At 39.5% G+C, this 15,491-nt stretch overlaps 1 protein-coding gene across 3 annotated transcripts in view; it reads right to left on the reverse strand.

Moving 5' to 3' along the window:
• The window catches only part of EDRF1 (erythroid differentiation regulatory factor 1), a 47,136-nt gene that overhangs the window by 13,182 nt on the left and 18,463 nt on the right, over positions 1–15,491 (reverse strand). For all 3 annotated transcript variants that reach the window (XR_008445643.1, XM_054034288.1, XM_054034287.1), the window contains 7 exons: positions 9,019–9,276; positions 7,220–7,291; positions 6,958–7,108; positions 4,440–4,628; positions 3,114–3,314; positions 2,427–2,645; positions 1,198–1,421 (listed from right to left, as the gene is read on the reverse strand). Coding sequence is in view for 2 of the 3 variants with exons in the window: in XM_054034288.1 (XP_053890263.1) it covers positions 1,198–1,421; positions 2,427–2,645; positions 3,114–3,314; positions 4,440–4,628; positions 6,958–7,108; positions 7,220–7,291; positions 9,019–9,276 (1,314 nt within the window). In the remaining variant the exon portion in view is untranslated. The remainder of the gene's footprint in view (positions 1–1,197; positions 1,422–2,426; positions 2,646–3,113; positions 3,315–4,439; positions 4,629–6,957; positions 7,109–7,219; positions 7,292–9,018; positions 9,277–15,491) is intronic.

The raw sequence follows: 15,491 nt of genomic DNA on the forward strand, positions 1-15,491 counted from the left end.
TTGAATACACTTTTTGAATGTTTAAAATATAAAATTATATGGTTCCTAAAAGACAAAAAAAGTAGTTTTTTTTAAAGAGTTTAATGTTAGTTTAAGGTCATATGTTAAATACCACTTTCCAAGTCCCAATATTATTGCCTATGTAACCATTCAAAAACAAGGGACAAGGGACATTATAGACCTGGGACAAACAGAAATACATATGTTGAGAAATATCAAAATTATTTACCTCATAAATTATGTGTATAACATCAGGTAAGCAAGGTAACAGCAATCTTTTTACAGATTATCAGATCTGGAATAAGTACTACTAATCAAAATACTAAGGGTCAGATTTTCTAAACTCAGACATGCACTTCACACTTAATTTGAATGTGTAATTACACATGTAAATGGCTATGTGTAAGTGACTGTGTGCACATATTGAAATCAGCACATTGCTTCACAGAAATTGCACTCACAAATTAAGCATGCAGTTATGAGAGCAACTGCCTGCTTGTCGGAGGAGGGAGGGCAGAAAAAAAAAAAAAAAAAAAAAAAAAAAATCTACCGCCAACTTCACTTTTTGTAACTGACAAAACGTATACCTGTTATTTTTTCATAGCGAGCTCCTTCTTTAGTTATGTTTATTCTTAGTATTTTCCTTTACCACTTTCAAATAATATGAAATCAATACACAAAAATTACAAAATATTTTTAGTTTCTACATTTAAAGCTTTACTTTAAATAGTCATAACATTTCTGCCATTTCAAAGTGCTTAGAAATCAGTGTGTCTAAATCCAAAGGTAAAACCCCACAATCAGAGGCAGATTATGAATTTGTGGGGCCCTGGGCCAGAGCAAGTGGGGCCCCTCCCCACCCCTTCCGCCTGCAGTTCCCCCACACACCTCAGCGCTATTACCATGGGAGAGTAGGATCAGGTCACAGGGGCTTGCTCCACTCCGCCCACCCCTCCTGCCAGGGGAAGCCCCCGCACCCTAACTCCGCTCCCTGGCAGGAGCGCCGGGTGGGCAGAGCGGATCGGGGCATGCCCAATTGACCAGGGCCCCTGGCCACGGGCCCAGCGGCTAATCCTCCACTGCCCACAATAAAGATTAGTTTGAAAATGCTGAACTACAGCAAGTGATCCATCCAGAGAAATAGCAAGGCCCATTCTTTTAAGCGAGGAACTGCGATCTGATCAACAGTCCTTTTACCTTATTATAGTAAAGGGCCTCTTCTGGGGAAAATTCTCGCTTAAAATCTCCTCCGGCAGCACAATGTGCTTGAGCACAAATTCGCATCAGTCTTCCAGTGTTACATAAAAGAAGAGCAGAATTGGTTGCATCATCAATTGACTCAAAGTTATGAATCCCTTCTTCAAAGCAAGAGAAGCTTTTCTTCCACAGTTGCTGCTCTGCTGTAGATACACTTTTGCTCACTAGATCAAAGGAAAAAGAGGTCTTACAATTTAATTCAAGCTTCTTAAAAGATTTTTAAACCATCAACATCTATATTAAATTATTGTTCTCATGTTTCTATATAGTGTTAAATTCCAGAAAAGCATACAAGTCAAGACTGAAGATTTAATAGTTCACCAAGAGTGCTCGGTCTTGGCCAGAGCAAAGGAAAACTTAATCCATTATCTGTTGGCAACTAGCGATGATGTATCCTTTGTGGTTAGTGTCAAAGAGGTTGAAATTTTGAATAAGCCAACAAACGGTACCCTGAACTATATTGCTGAAAACGGTCAGTGCCTTCTGATAACATTAAGTCAAAAACCACTGAAAGTTAACAGAGAGCTGGTAAGACAAAGATCATTAAAAAGACAATTAATTTACTCAATTACCTCAAAGATACTTACAGTAGGAAAGACATAGTAAGTAGATAAAAATAACTCAGATACTATGCTATGAAGTAACCATCAGTAAATTGTTTAATAATCAATTGCTTAAAGTTTACCATTAAGGTTCGATTTCAGCTAAATACTATTCTGTTAAAGAAAAAGAAAGGACAGAAAAGTAATCATCAAATCAGAAATTTGGCAATAATATCCTACAATAATAGCCTGACATTTTGAGGGCATTTTTGTGAGGAGAATTGTGCTCGTATTCTCTTATTTTTTCCAGGGAATTATAACTACTATAAAGATTCTCCAGAGTCTTATATTCCATATTTTAGTACAGACTAAGGTATTCACATTTAAGTTTGAGTACCCTGAAAAACACTGTTTATAATGGAAGCACTAATATACCATTAACTCCAGGAGAGAGTATCTGTTACAAAGAAGTTCTTTGAAATTCCCTTTATTCCTGGAAAGGAGAGTTCAGGAGGCCTCTCTCAAACACTGTTGCTGAAAATGATAATCACTGTTACACTGCTTCACTGATGTAAACCTTTGAATAGAATAGTGTATGCAACAAGTGAAAAAAAAAATAATACGTACCCACTCTCTCAGTCTGCACTGCAGCAGCCTGGTTCATGTAAAATACTCCAATTTCATTTCTGATGTTACCCATCCTCTTCAGGACTTGTGTATGCTGCTCTGGATTTTGTTTTTTTAAGTTACTAAAAAGCAAGATTTCATTAGCTGCCTCATAGCATTTGCAGCTAACTGAAAGCTGACATTCCAAGTCTGTAGACAAGTCAGTGGCCCACGCAAATACTGGAAAACCAACAGCAAAAACTGCATGTCAATTATAAATTCTTTCTAAACAAATTTTATTTATTTTAGGGACTACGAAAAAAGTGTAGTAGTAAAGGTTTGATAAAATGACTGAGTTGTGCCCAAAAATCAAAGGGGTTCCACAGAGTCTAAAGAAAGGCAGAATTTGGCCATTACTTGAAAGATGTAAAGAATTTTTTTTAAAAGAAACTCTAGATATATCTAAAGTACATGATTTTATCATATACTCTCCAGAAAAGTCATATTCCTAAAAAGCTATTTTAATTTCTATGTTCAGCTTTCTTTTTGACAAGAAAGAAATAGCACCAAAGCACCAAAAGGTTCTCCCACCCCCAGAAGTGATATAGTATACTGTTTTGCCAAAATCTGAGGAAACACTGTGGGATAAGTATTGGCTGACAGGACCACACTAATTCAGCCAAATATATTATTATTTTGATGTTATACCTTGACAGCTGGATTCTCTATGAAGACTGTGCAATATTTCATGATCTTCTTTTGTTTGGTAGTTATATTCTTCAAGATACGCAGCTCTGTTATTTGCATTCTGGGCAAGCATTAGCTGGATATCACCACAAAGGGTTAAACATTGACAAAGAAACAGTAGCACTTCAGCAGGCATATTGGTGCAGAGGCAGCAGTAAGTATCTGGTAGGGGGAAAAACCCAAAAAAGCAAAATTAAGCACTAAAAGACTTGAGACATGTAGAATCCAAATTTAACTATTCGTAGAAGAGTGACCAGGTAAGACTGGTGACATTTTACACAACAAGTTCTGACCCCTGTATGTAGTCCGAGTCAGATACTACTTTTTATCCCTGTTAACACTGCACAGCAATTACAGATAAGGAAGATGGACTGAAATCTATCCCTGCTCATACAGAACTGTTAACTAAGCTACAAATGCAAGATCTAAACCTTCCCTCAGTTATAACTGTGTAAAACCACTGAAGACAATAGGATTTGGCCTGCAGAATTTTTATTACTAATGATGATGTATGAACCAGGAAGAAGAGTTTGACTTTCAGATCTCAGACTGATTTTCTAGGGATGACAATTAGAAACTATTCCCCTCACATATTTTTACTAACAAATAGAGCTTGATCACAATTCATTGAAAGACAATGAAGATGGCAAATCGCAATGCACTTTTAAAAAAAAAACAAACAAAAAAACCCAGAATAGAATTTCACTTTAAAGCCATTATATTTTCTGATTATTCAAACTCAGTGTTATAACCAGGAAACAGAATCAGAATATTCTCCATCATTCTACTCAAAGCCTCAGTATTAGTTGGGGATGCACTCCACTCTATGGGTATCTACTTAAAGTTTCTGAGTGAATATAGCACTTCTGAAAATGAGGAATGTATAAGAATAGCTCAAGCCAAGTATAATGAATAAAGGTGCTATTTTAGCTTTTCCACACATTCCAGGCACCAGACTTCAAGTCCCAGTCTATACACCGAGTTCTGCCATCTATACGCTGAGTCCTGCCCCTCTGCCTTCAAAGTGAAACTGCCACTTGTGCAAATTGTGATCATTTTGTAATGGGGACAAAGGGAATGAGACAGAAGAAACCTATGATCCAAACTAAAAGGCTTCCCTGTGTCCAACCTGCCCAAGCCAGTTCTTTACTATAGTCTATTTGTTAAAAGCATGGGATTTATGTGCCAATTCAGTCCTCAGATGCCACAGACTTTCAATGTGTGGCAGAAGTATTTGCCAGTTTGTGTATGTGCACTGTTTAAGAAGAAAACATTCCAGTTACTTACCATGGCACTGCAAAGCTAATTTAATGTATCGTAATGCTCTTCCATATTTCTGAAGACTCATAGCAGCATCAGAAAGAACATAATAAGCCTTCGATGACTTCAGAATCAGCTGGAGTTTCATTTTATACTGCCAGGATCCAGGAATCATTCCTGATTGACTGGAATGTTTATCCTTTTGAAATGAGCCCACTATAAATACAAAAATAAAATAAGTAAATCTTAAATCTAATCCATAAGAATATGATTTAGTCACAGAGGTCACGGCAGTCACAGATTCTGTAACTTGACTGGAACCACAGCGACTTCTTCAACTTCAGTTGTCAACTGCTGAAACCGGGGCTGGAGCCGGAGCAGGAACTGCGTGCCCCGGCCCCGCAGCTGGGGCTGGAGCCGGATCCACAAATGTGACTTTTTTGGTTTGTACTGAATCCTTACAACCCTAGTATTAGCTCAGAATCGACAAGAGCCAATAAGTGGAGGCTTCCCTGGTTCTGAGATCTCCACCAGCAATGAGGAAATTGTACTGTCCAATTTCTGCCTGGAAGAAGGAACTGTTGAAATCTTCCACACTGTTAGTGCCAAGGCATCCTTCGACTCTTCTGATGAGACTGTTTCCTTGATGCTGGAGTAGCCCTGGTACCAGACAGAATGCGCCACTGCTTGGAGCCAAAGGTCCTGATCCTGGCACGAAAGGCTTCCGTTTCACCAGTTCAGGGGGCTTTGAAGCAGACAAAGATCTACAATGTTCAGGCCAGAGACTCATTTCTGTATAGGAAGGCAGACCCCAGGGTTTGGCTTATAGAACCACATCGTTAAGTCAGCCTGGAGAAGAGCACACCTCTCTTTTTTGGAGAAGTATGATACATCATACAGGCAATCTAAACAGTTCAGACACACAGTGCAGTGGGTGTCAGCAAAGGTTCTTTTTAGGACATTAAATTTTAGGGAATACTGCTGTTAATCCTGCCTTCCTTCCCCCCCTTTCCCCCCCCCCCCCCGCCCCAACTCTTTCTTCATGTATGGGAAAGATTTCAGGAGAAGCATGATACTACACATGTTTTGCGCAACAAACCATAGGTACAATAAAGGGAGAAACTTTGTTTCTCACCTATCTTTGAAATTTCTTGGTCTAGTTTAAATTCAATCTCTATTATCCAAACACTAGCTGGTACCCTGAAAGACTTTAGTTCCTTTTGCTGCTTGAAAGGGGAGACTGAAATCAGAGGTACTGCTTAGGTGTTTATCCTAGCTCAGACTGTAATGCAGCTATTTGGTGGTGTGTTTAGTCTTAAATTCTGGACCAATTACTGGGAGGAAAACCCAATATGTCATTTGCAGATCTACAAATCACTGACTTCCAAGTGACACTATCTATTGTAAATCAAAATTGGAGGAGAAATAGTAGACCTTTTCAATGATTATTCATTCAGAAAGACTTGGGAAATTTTAGTATACTTTTTTGGTTTAAGAGTTGACAAAGCCTGCCAATATTATTTTATGTCTTGGAAGCAAAAGTCACTACCTACCTTCATGGCAATAATCTTCTTAGTATTTCATCCACCACGATATAGCTCTTTATAACTAGATTTCAAAGTTTAATATATATTCTAAAAAGTTAACTCTTAAGAAGAATATAGAAAAAGAAGCTGCCCTCCACTGAATATACCTTGTCATTTTCAGCTCCCCCCCACCCCCAAAAAAATATTTAGCAGCCAATTCAGCTTTCAACTAAACTACTGGATTAATGGAAGGAAACTAACTAAAAATTAAATTTTAATTATGCATCTAAGAACCCCTACATTTGTTTTTTGAATTAGGGTTATAGGACAACTGTGTCTTATTGCTATTTTACATAGAGCCAGAACACTATAGCAAGGTGCTCCGATACTATGGTGAAGCAGTAAATGCAGGCTATTGTAGCTTTAGTGATTTAAACACACTCAAATAAGACATTTTCATTCAAACACTTCCTACTGTTCTTGCTTAAAAGGCAGAATTATAACTGCAAGGCTAGCAAATAATATCCTGGTTAACATTTTATATGTTGGCAACATGCGCATGTGTAGCACAACAATGAGCATGATGTGGACACTAAAATTATTGCCAAAATCCACAGTCTTATAAAAATAATTTCTCTAAGTGACAAAACCTAACACTGCCAAAAAAAAAAAAAAAAAAAAAATCTGAAGGGGGCACTACATCACAATCTATGAACAAAATGAAATCCTTATGGAAGCCAGTGGCAAGCCACATCTCAATAAAATGCAGTAACCTTATGTACTTACTATAAAAGGATCTTTAATATGCTAAAAGAATCCCTACTGTCCTGTTTCTTTTCATATTTAAAAGGAAAGGCCTATATTCTCCACTTCTGTTTGTGTGCAATATCCTTTTTTTGCTTTTTCAATGCATGGCGTAATTGATGATTTACAAGTACATTGTTTAGACGATCAAAATAAAATAGCAGCAGTGTGCTGTGCCGGTGAAAAGGTCCTATTTGCAAAACAATTCAGCTTACTTTTGTCTAAAAACAAAGCCATCTGTTTTTCCAGACACTCAGGACCACCACTTGTGGATTCATCTTCGTATTTTAATGGGATTGGGGTGTTGGGGTCGGCTGCAGGAAGGTCACCGTCTTTTTTAATGCTGCTGTCAACAGATTTCAAGCCCTTTAAAAAGAAAAAGCCTTTCATTAAGTATTTACTTGGAAGGTGAACTAAATATAAACATAACAAAACCCACACATTTTGACCAGGACAGAACAGCATTAGGAAACTTACCTCTAGAACATAGCTGAGCACAAGTCTACACCGTTCCTCAGTGTCATGACAAACAGGAAATGCACAACTAGGCTTAATTAAAAAAAAAAAAAAAAATTTAAGGCGCCAGACCCACTTAAAGAAAAACAAGCAAACTAACTATGAAGCTTTAAAAGATAGACAGCAAAATCCAGTTTATTGGGATACGTTAGACTATTATGAAAGCCATTAATGGAGTATGCTAAACTTCATACTATATCTAGACCACAACATTTCTTTCCTTTACTTCAGCAACTGAAGATACTGTCTCTTCATTGTAGGGTTTAACTAGATTATTTACCTAAACTGACCAAAATTCATAGTCAGCCTGTTTTAGTGACCCAAAAAACTAAAGTAAGGGCCATAGAAGGGTAGCAGCCTTTTTTTCCAGAAAAGCAGCCATACAGTGACTGCAGTGCAGCCCCAGACCCTAGAAGGAGGTAGGAGAGGGAGCATGCGGGCAGGTATGTAAATTCTATTTCCTTCCACATAACCCATTACTCTAACTGTGCATGGAGGGATGAATTCACCCTAACCACCTTTTCTGAATGACAGGAACAATCTCCATTGACCAACTTTTAGTATGGGAGAAAGATGAAATCCTGCCAATAGATCATCAATCCAATCCCTGCAAATAGAAGTGCAGTACCCTCCAGTAATGAATCTGAGTTTTAAGAAGAAAAATCAATGTAGGGCTTCCACCACCGACAGGGTGCTATATTTTCAGCAGAGGGGCCTTGAGGTACTAAAGCTTGCAGGATATCAACCAGCACAGGTGATGGACAGATTTTGCAGAATATCACTTTTATTTGGCATAGGGACTTATAAGAGAAGTCAACCTTTTTGATATGATATACATGTTGCAGGATAACAAGTGCTTCACTGCCACAGATATGGCTTAATTAACTGTCAAGAGGCAAAGTGAAACATTGTTAACATTTGGGAGCTAAATGACAAAACTCAGTTTCACATTATTTGGTTGTTTTAAATATCGTACTAAAGCAAAGCTGCTTTGGTGAAGGTTGACAGATAGTAATTGCATTATATTTTTGCTCATCTACATATTATGGAAGCATATACCAGGCAAGTTTTTGGAAAATTTATGACTGAGGTGCATGCAGACAGCATTATGGTTTACATTAACGCTGCCTAATTAGAAGCATCTTTTCATACACGTAAGTGGGACAGGAGGTAAGATTTCTTCCCTCAGAATGGCTTCAACACAACCACACTTTCAAACAAAGATTCCTAAATTATGAGATAGGACAAGGAGGGAGCTTAGAAGTAACCTCCCCGCAAATCCATGGAGTAACGCTCAGATTCTCTGCATGTCAAACTGTTAAGGTACATTCCAGAGATGTGCTGGGAAATCACAAATTTTAGTATAGACCACCCTTAATTCTCCACAGCTGTTAAATACATTTCCATATTCAGATTATTCCTACAAGGATGAGGTGTCTCTATAGGTGTCTGTGCAGAAAGTAACAGGCAAGTAGAATACACACCCAAGATAATAAAGCAAAAACAAATTAACATGCATCTGCAATAGGATAAAACTCAGAGCCACAATTCGGCCAAAAGATTTTATTTCCTTTCTGACCCATAGTGCAATTAATCTGAGGTACACAACAAACTGGTGGCATGAAAGGTCTTTAAACAGTTCCTTTTTTAAGGAACTGCTCACAGTTAACTATATTTTGACTATACAAGCCACACTACGTTCATTTCAAGCTTTTTTTCCCCCCTTAAACTCAGCACAGCTTGTTAGTACTGTAACTTACTCGTATTTGGTGAATAGATTTATATTTTTCTGGTACTGATAACTCTCCAACAGATCTGATTACAGCTACTGCTTTATTGTCATCTGGCGGATCGGAGCTGGTGCTGTAGGAACCATTTTCATCGCTATCCGGCATTTCTTCTTCCTCTTCACTATAACTTTCATCAGAGTTCCCATTTAAAGGAAACTCTGCACCTTCTTTTTTAGGCTCATCTAACTGGAAGAGTTCTGAGAGCATGTAATTCGCTGAAGCAATAATCTTATTTAAAAAAAAAAAAAAAAAAAAAAAAAAAAAAAAAAAAGGTATTTTAGAGAATCCCAGTACTGCAAGTTACTAACAAGTTTTTAAATAGGCCACTCAAATAGAAGTTTGCATCTTTCCACTCAGACAAAGAACAAGTTTAGAAAAGGGTCCAATAAATGCACGCACAAGACTGTACAGGTATCTGCAAAATCCTAACCAGTGCATGCAAATAGGCATTAATATGTTTAAAATGTCATAGCCAATTTAAAAAGACTGCCACTACAGTAAAAGAATAATGGTCTATGGGGGTTTTTTAGTGTATTAATACATTTAAGTTTACAGCTGTTTAGTGAGCAAAACTAAACTACTCTTCCAGGATCACTCTCCCTTAACAACTTTTAGTCATTTTTAATAGTATTTGACTTCTGCTAAGATACAGTCCATGTGGACTGTACAGATATGGATGTTATACATTTTGCACTGTAGAAGTCCTGTAATAAAATAGTTAATATTAGGTTTAAGAAGTGACTCTACAATTCAAAGGTAGTATGACAACAGTTGATCAGAGCAGTATCTGGGGGTGGGGGGAGTGATAAGACTTCTGGATTCTATTTCTGACTGCTTTAGACTAGCTGCACGATGATGTTCAACTCAATGTCTCAGTTTATTCATCTACAAAAACAGGCATAATATATTTGATAAGGTTAGTTAATATTCAAATACTTGGATGAAAGGCACTATTGATATACAAGGTATTATATTCTGATTATCCAAAGGTATTATTCATAAGTGTGAAGATTACTAATGAAGAATACATTTAAATCTGCTTAATTTACAAGAACATCCTCCAACCTTAGCTCCATTATTAAGAAAAATCAAGCTCAAATACATCCATCGCTGCGAACAATAAAACTTTAAATCAGAATTTTAAAGATAAACACACCACTGGTGCACAAAGCAGAAACTGGCTCTGCAGATATGCATGACAAAACAACTTACAGGAAACTAAGACATTACAACCCTATAAAGGGTCAAGATCCCAAACCTACTCTCAATGCAATGAACATATAACAGGTTGTGGTCAAAATTTATGCCATTTTGGAGGTTTGCCTTTATAAAGTAACAAAAGCCCTGAGATAGGAATGTAGTAACAAACTTTAGCTTCAGCTCCTTCCTAAGTAGATTGTTCTTGGCGATCCTCTCCATATTACTTTGTATCCCTCTCGCCACATTTCTTGACACAGAGAGTAACTCAGTCATTTGAGATCCAACCTGACTACCAGCAAAACAGCACTACTCTTCTACAGAGTTCCAAAGCTAGATTCTGGCTGCAGGCCTTTACTTCTACCTCTCTACTCCAGACCCATCTCTTTCTGTTCAAACTACAGTCTTATTCTCTTTCTCCAACAGCTCCTTGTGGAGGTCTATCCATCAGCTTGAGCTCAATATAGCTAAATAGAGCTCTTAATTTTGCCCCTCCAAACCTTCCCTGCTACCTCCTCTCTCAACCACTGTGGACAACACCATCATTCTACCGGTTATTCAGACCTGTAACCTGGATGTTATCTTCAAGTCAGACCATTTTCTCAGTCCTCACATGCAGGCTATGTTCAGTACTGCCAGCCTGACGTGATCCAAAAATCGCAAACCAGATCCCCCAAAATCATGAGATTGGCCCCAGAAACCATGAGTATATCATCATACCATGTATTTTGTTATGTCTTGACTTAACTTCCCTTTATTCTTCTGGCACACACACACACGCACACACACACACACACACACACAGCCAGAAGAATAAAGGGAAGTTAAATCAAGACATACCAACATACATGGTATGATGATATACTTTTAGGTGAAAAGTCAACCTTTAATGCACACAAAAATGCATGCCTCTTCTTGGCTGCTCAGATGGAGACTCCACTTACTATCTTAGGAGTGAGCAGAGGGTAACAGGGAAACTGCCATATATTTCCTATCTTGACACTCCCTTCTCCTCGGTCTGGATCGCAAGTAGAGAAGTCATCCCAGGCAGTGGGAGACAAGAAAGTGCTGCTGCTGGGTCCGGACTTTCCCCTGACTTCCCGCTCCACTCTCTCTCCAAAGACCATCCTCTCTGCTATAGAGCCATGCAAGGCAGAGCTCAGTGGCAAGACCCATCTGTGTCCTGTGCTCCAAGGCTCTCACACAGCTTTGCCCATGTGCCCAGCCCTGAAAAAAAAAATCACAGGATCAGAGGAGCTGCTTGCATCATTGTGAGAGCTCCTCCTGCAGCTGCCAAAATCCCATGACTCGTGATCTATTTGCAAGAGCTGGCAACACAACTCTGGCTTCCCCTAGCTGCTCAGACAGGGCTGCCCACACCCACCACTATCCCTCGGCTGAGGGAGCTGCCATTCTATGCTCTCCGTCTCTCACCCCATCACGGTTCTCTGAACCCACACTCTGCCTCCCGTTTGTCCCCACAGGCCCAGCATCCCACTCCTACTCATTCTGTCCATCCATCTTGCATAGTGTCTCAGCTGACCTCACAGTCCCCGTGTCCTGTCTAGCTCTCCTGAGCCATAGCACGTCAGCCATTTTGCCTGTCATTGCGGCTTCAGCCTCAGTGAGAACAGTGGCAAGTGTCAGCCAACTTTATTAAGGGCACTTCCCCATGTAGATAGACTGTAGGGAAACAGAGACCATCTTGCTGGCTACAGCCCCACTGACAGGAACAGAGATGGTGGTCACTTTGAATAAGAAAAAATTAATGAATTGGCAGCCTATCATCATGTTTTCATGGAACAGGTTAAAAAAATCCCAAAATCGCTAGAGTTGCGATAAAAATCACAGGAGCTCACAATACTGCATTTCTAGGGGCATATCTACAGAAACATGTACTGCATGGCAAGCTGAGGTGTTAATCTACAGCACTCTAATCCCTATTAGACACACTAGGGAACCTTTAGTGCACAGGAGTAGTGTCCTCACGGTCAGGGCACAACACAGTGGAGTGCTATAGATTTAGAGCACAGTTTTGCATGCAGGAAGTGTTCGTGTAAACATGCCCAACAATATGTCCTTTCTTAACCATCCATGCAGCTAAAGCGCGTGTCCAGGCTCTCCTCATCTCATATCTTGATTACTGCAACACCCTTCATTGTGGGCCTGACAAGTGTAATTGTGCCCAGCTGATATCCATTCGGAACGAGGCTGCAAAGATAATTTTCTCAGCCTGTTGCTTTGACTATGTCATCCCTTTCTTTGGGTCCCTTCTATGGCACCTACTTTATCATATCAAACAAACTACTTGTCTTCACTTTCAAGGCCCTTTATGATCTATCCTCACCCAACCTATCTCACATTCAGTATTGAAAGGTCAACTCTCACCTTCAGTTGGGCCCATTCCTCACTTGTTAATATTTCAAACTGGCAACTTCATTCTTTCTGTCATACTGCTCTCAGGCTTCGGAGACGCTCCCCATGAACTCATTATCCTCCTTCAAAACCCTCCTTTCCTGTGTGGCCTAGATCGCTAGCGTGCTGAGAACACAGTCTATTATATTTACTGCTACTACTACTACCACCACCACCACCTCATTGTTCCCTTGTACTCCATCAGTCTGTCTCTATCCATCTGTTGTCTCTGGTCTTATACGTAGATTTTAAACTCTTTGGGGCAGGGACTGGTTTCTTGTTCTGTGTTTTTTGCAGTGCCTAACAGGTTCATGACAGGGATTCTTTGTACAATACTACAAATAAATAATAGGAGACAAATGTAGCATTTTCTCTTATATAACCTTCTGTTTGTTTTTAAAAAAGGTTTTCTGATCATAGCCACACTTGAAGATTAGTTTAATAAAAGCCCACATACAGTATATCCAGATTTTTTCAGTGATGTAAATAAGTCCACAACTATGGTGAGGAAAACCCCTGGATATATCAATGGACTTTTTGGCTAATCATCTGGCTTTATAAAAGTTTAATTCACATATTGGTATAAGTCAGCTGCAAACCACTGTGGTGGATGGTAGCATAAAACCCTAGAGAGACAGACTACAAGTTATTTTTGAGGTAATGTATTTATGTACTGTTAGTTATCTCCGTTAAAAAAAATTTTTTTTTAAAGCCAGTGAGTGTTCATGCAAAAAGCTTATATTAGCCCCCATGGTTTATTATATTTTGCACTTTAGTTGTATTTTGTCTGTTCAGCAGTCTAAATACCTCATTTGGAGGAAGGCTGTAAAAAAGTCATTAATAACACTGCTATGAAGTCTCTTGTGAAAAACAGTTTGAAAGTCTCGCCTAATATATCTACTTTTTTTGCTCTCCTCCTACCTCCACCATATTTAATGGACATCTTTGAAAACTGAAGCCTTAAGCCTTTTACGTATCTATGAAACAGGTACTTCAGGAAATAGTAGTAGCTGTTTTGAGGTCCCAATGCATGAATAAGAGCAACCAGTGTGATGAGAACCAGGAGGTGGAGGAGGTCACCACCTAGGTGCAAGGAGGAGCAACAATGAATTTGGAACTAGAAGTCACTCCCTTCCCCTATGCAAGATTAGGTAAGGAACAGAAGACAGTTCGGGATCCCTTCCCTTCCCCCCTCTCCTCCCCCCAACACTATGCCAAATACCAAAATACAGATGTAATGAAGTAGACAGTGAAAGCTAACATCATGGCCTTTACCATGGTGATAGATATACCACTTTAAAAGTGATCCATGAGCTGTAATACTATATTTTAAGATTATTTTTATGTCACTTCACAACTCTGATCCATAGCATCCTACTGATAATTTAACTCCCTATGTTCTAAGCTATACACTGAGTCCAGATGACAACCACCATTTGGTTGTTTCATGATCTCCCTTTCACATGTACAGAGTCAATTTTCAGTTGACAACAGTAACAGTCTGAATAAAATGTTTTAAATCTAGGCTAGGAAACTGCCAACATTAAGTGAAATTTTAGAGTAAATATATGAGCTTCAGTGTTAGCTATCTTTCTAGATAATTTTTCTTTGCAAAGTTGATGATGTTTCCTTAAAAATACTGTATTGTGGTCTGCACGATAATACATTTTACTGTCCGCACAGCTGCTTCAGAGACATCACGGTCCATTCTGCAATTCTACATCTGAGCCCAAAAGCCCCTTTAGATTCTCACAATCTAATACATCAATACTTTAGGGAAAAGACTGACAGAGGATGCTGAAAGAGACACACAGATCCCATTATCCTCTGCTGCCAGAAGGGAAGCAAGCTCAGGTTTGTCAGCAGGAATACTCAGGGCCAGATTTAAAGCAACAAGGGCACTTCAAGTGCAACGTCCCTGCATGACCTCCCCATAGCCAGTTCTTTCTGGGTTAGGATTGACTCTCCCCAATATAACCAGATTCTGGTTTTGCTTAGAGCAGGGGTCCTCAACACAGTGCCCACAGGTGCTATGGTGCCCGCCGGGGTGTCTAATTGCGCCTGCATACTGGCCGGCGGACAAGCATCCGCCGAAATGCCACCGATAAGCAGCGTCATCCAGAGGCGTCGCTGCCGATTTTCGGCGGTGACGCCTCTGGATGATGATGCTTATCAGCGGCATTTCGGCGGCCATGCCTATTGACGTTGCCACTTGTCGGCAGCATTTCGGCAGATGTTCGTCCGCTGCCACGGTCCTCCGTGGCGCGCCAGACGAAAAAGGTTGGGGACCACTGGCTTAGAGTATGAATAGAAACAGCCTCTACCTCTGAAACCGCAGCTTTATGAAGCAGCATAAGCCTTCTGTGTTCTAGCTTCAGACATTTCTACTGCCTTTCCTACTGCTGCTGAATATGTAAGATGCCAATCAATCAACAACTTGAGAGGCACCACAGTCTAGTGTTTAGGAGTCAGGACATTTGGGTTCTATTCCTGGCTCTGCCATGCAAGTCTGTGTCTCCCTCCTACCTTCTGGCTGTCTTGTCTATTTAGATTAGACGCTCTTCAGGGCAGAGACTGGTTTCTTAATATGTGTTTGTACAGTGTTAAGCATGAAAGAGCCTTGATCTTGATTACAGAACTTTCCCCCAAAGAAAAGTTAATATGAAGTTTTAATTTAATCATAAGGAGGGATTTTAGATCCACACTGGTGATTTGATCTTCAAAATAAGAAAAGTGAGGTTCTGCCTAAAAAAAAAAAAAAGATCATGCAGGCACATTTCAATTGTCACTTTTCAGTCCAGAGAACTTTTATAACCAAGGCCCACTGTCAC

Source organism: Malaclemys terrapin, chromosome 7 (assembly GCF_027887155.1).
Source record: "Malaclemys terrapin pileata isolate rMalTer1 chromosome 7, rMalTer1.hap1, whole genome shotgun sequence".
Taxonomy (NCBI): Eukaryota; Metazoa; Chordata; order Testudines; family Emydidae; genus Malaclemys; species Malaclemys terrapin.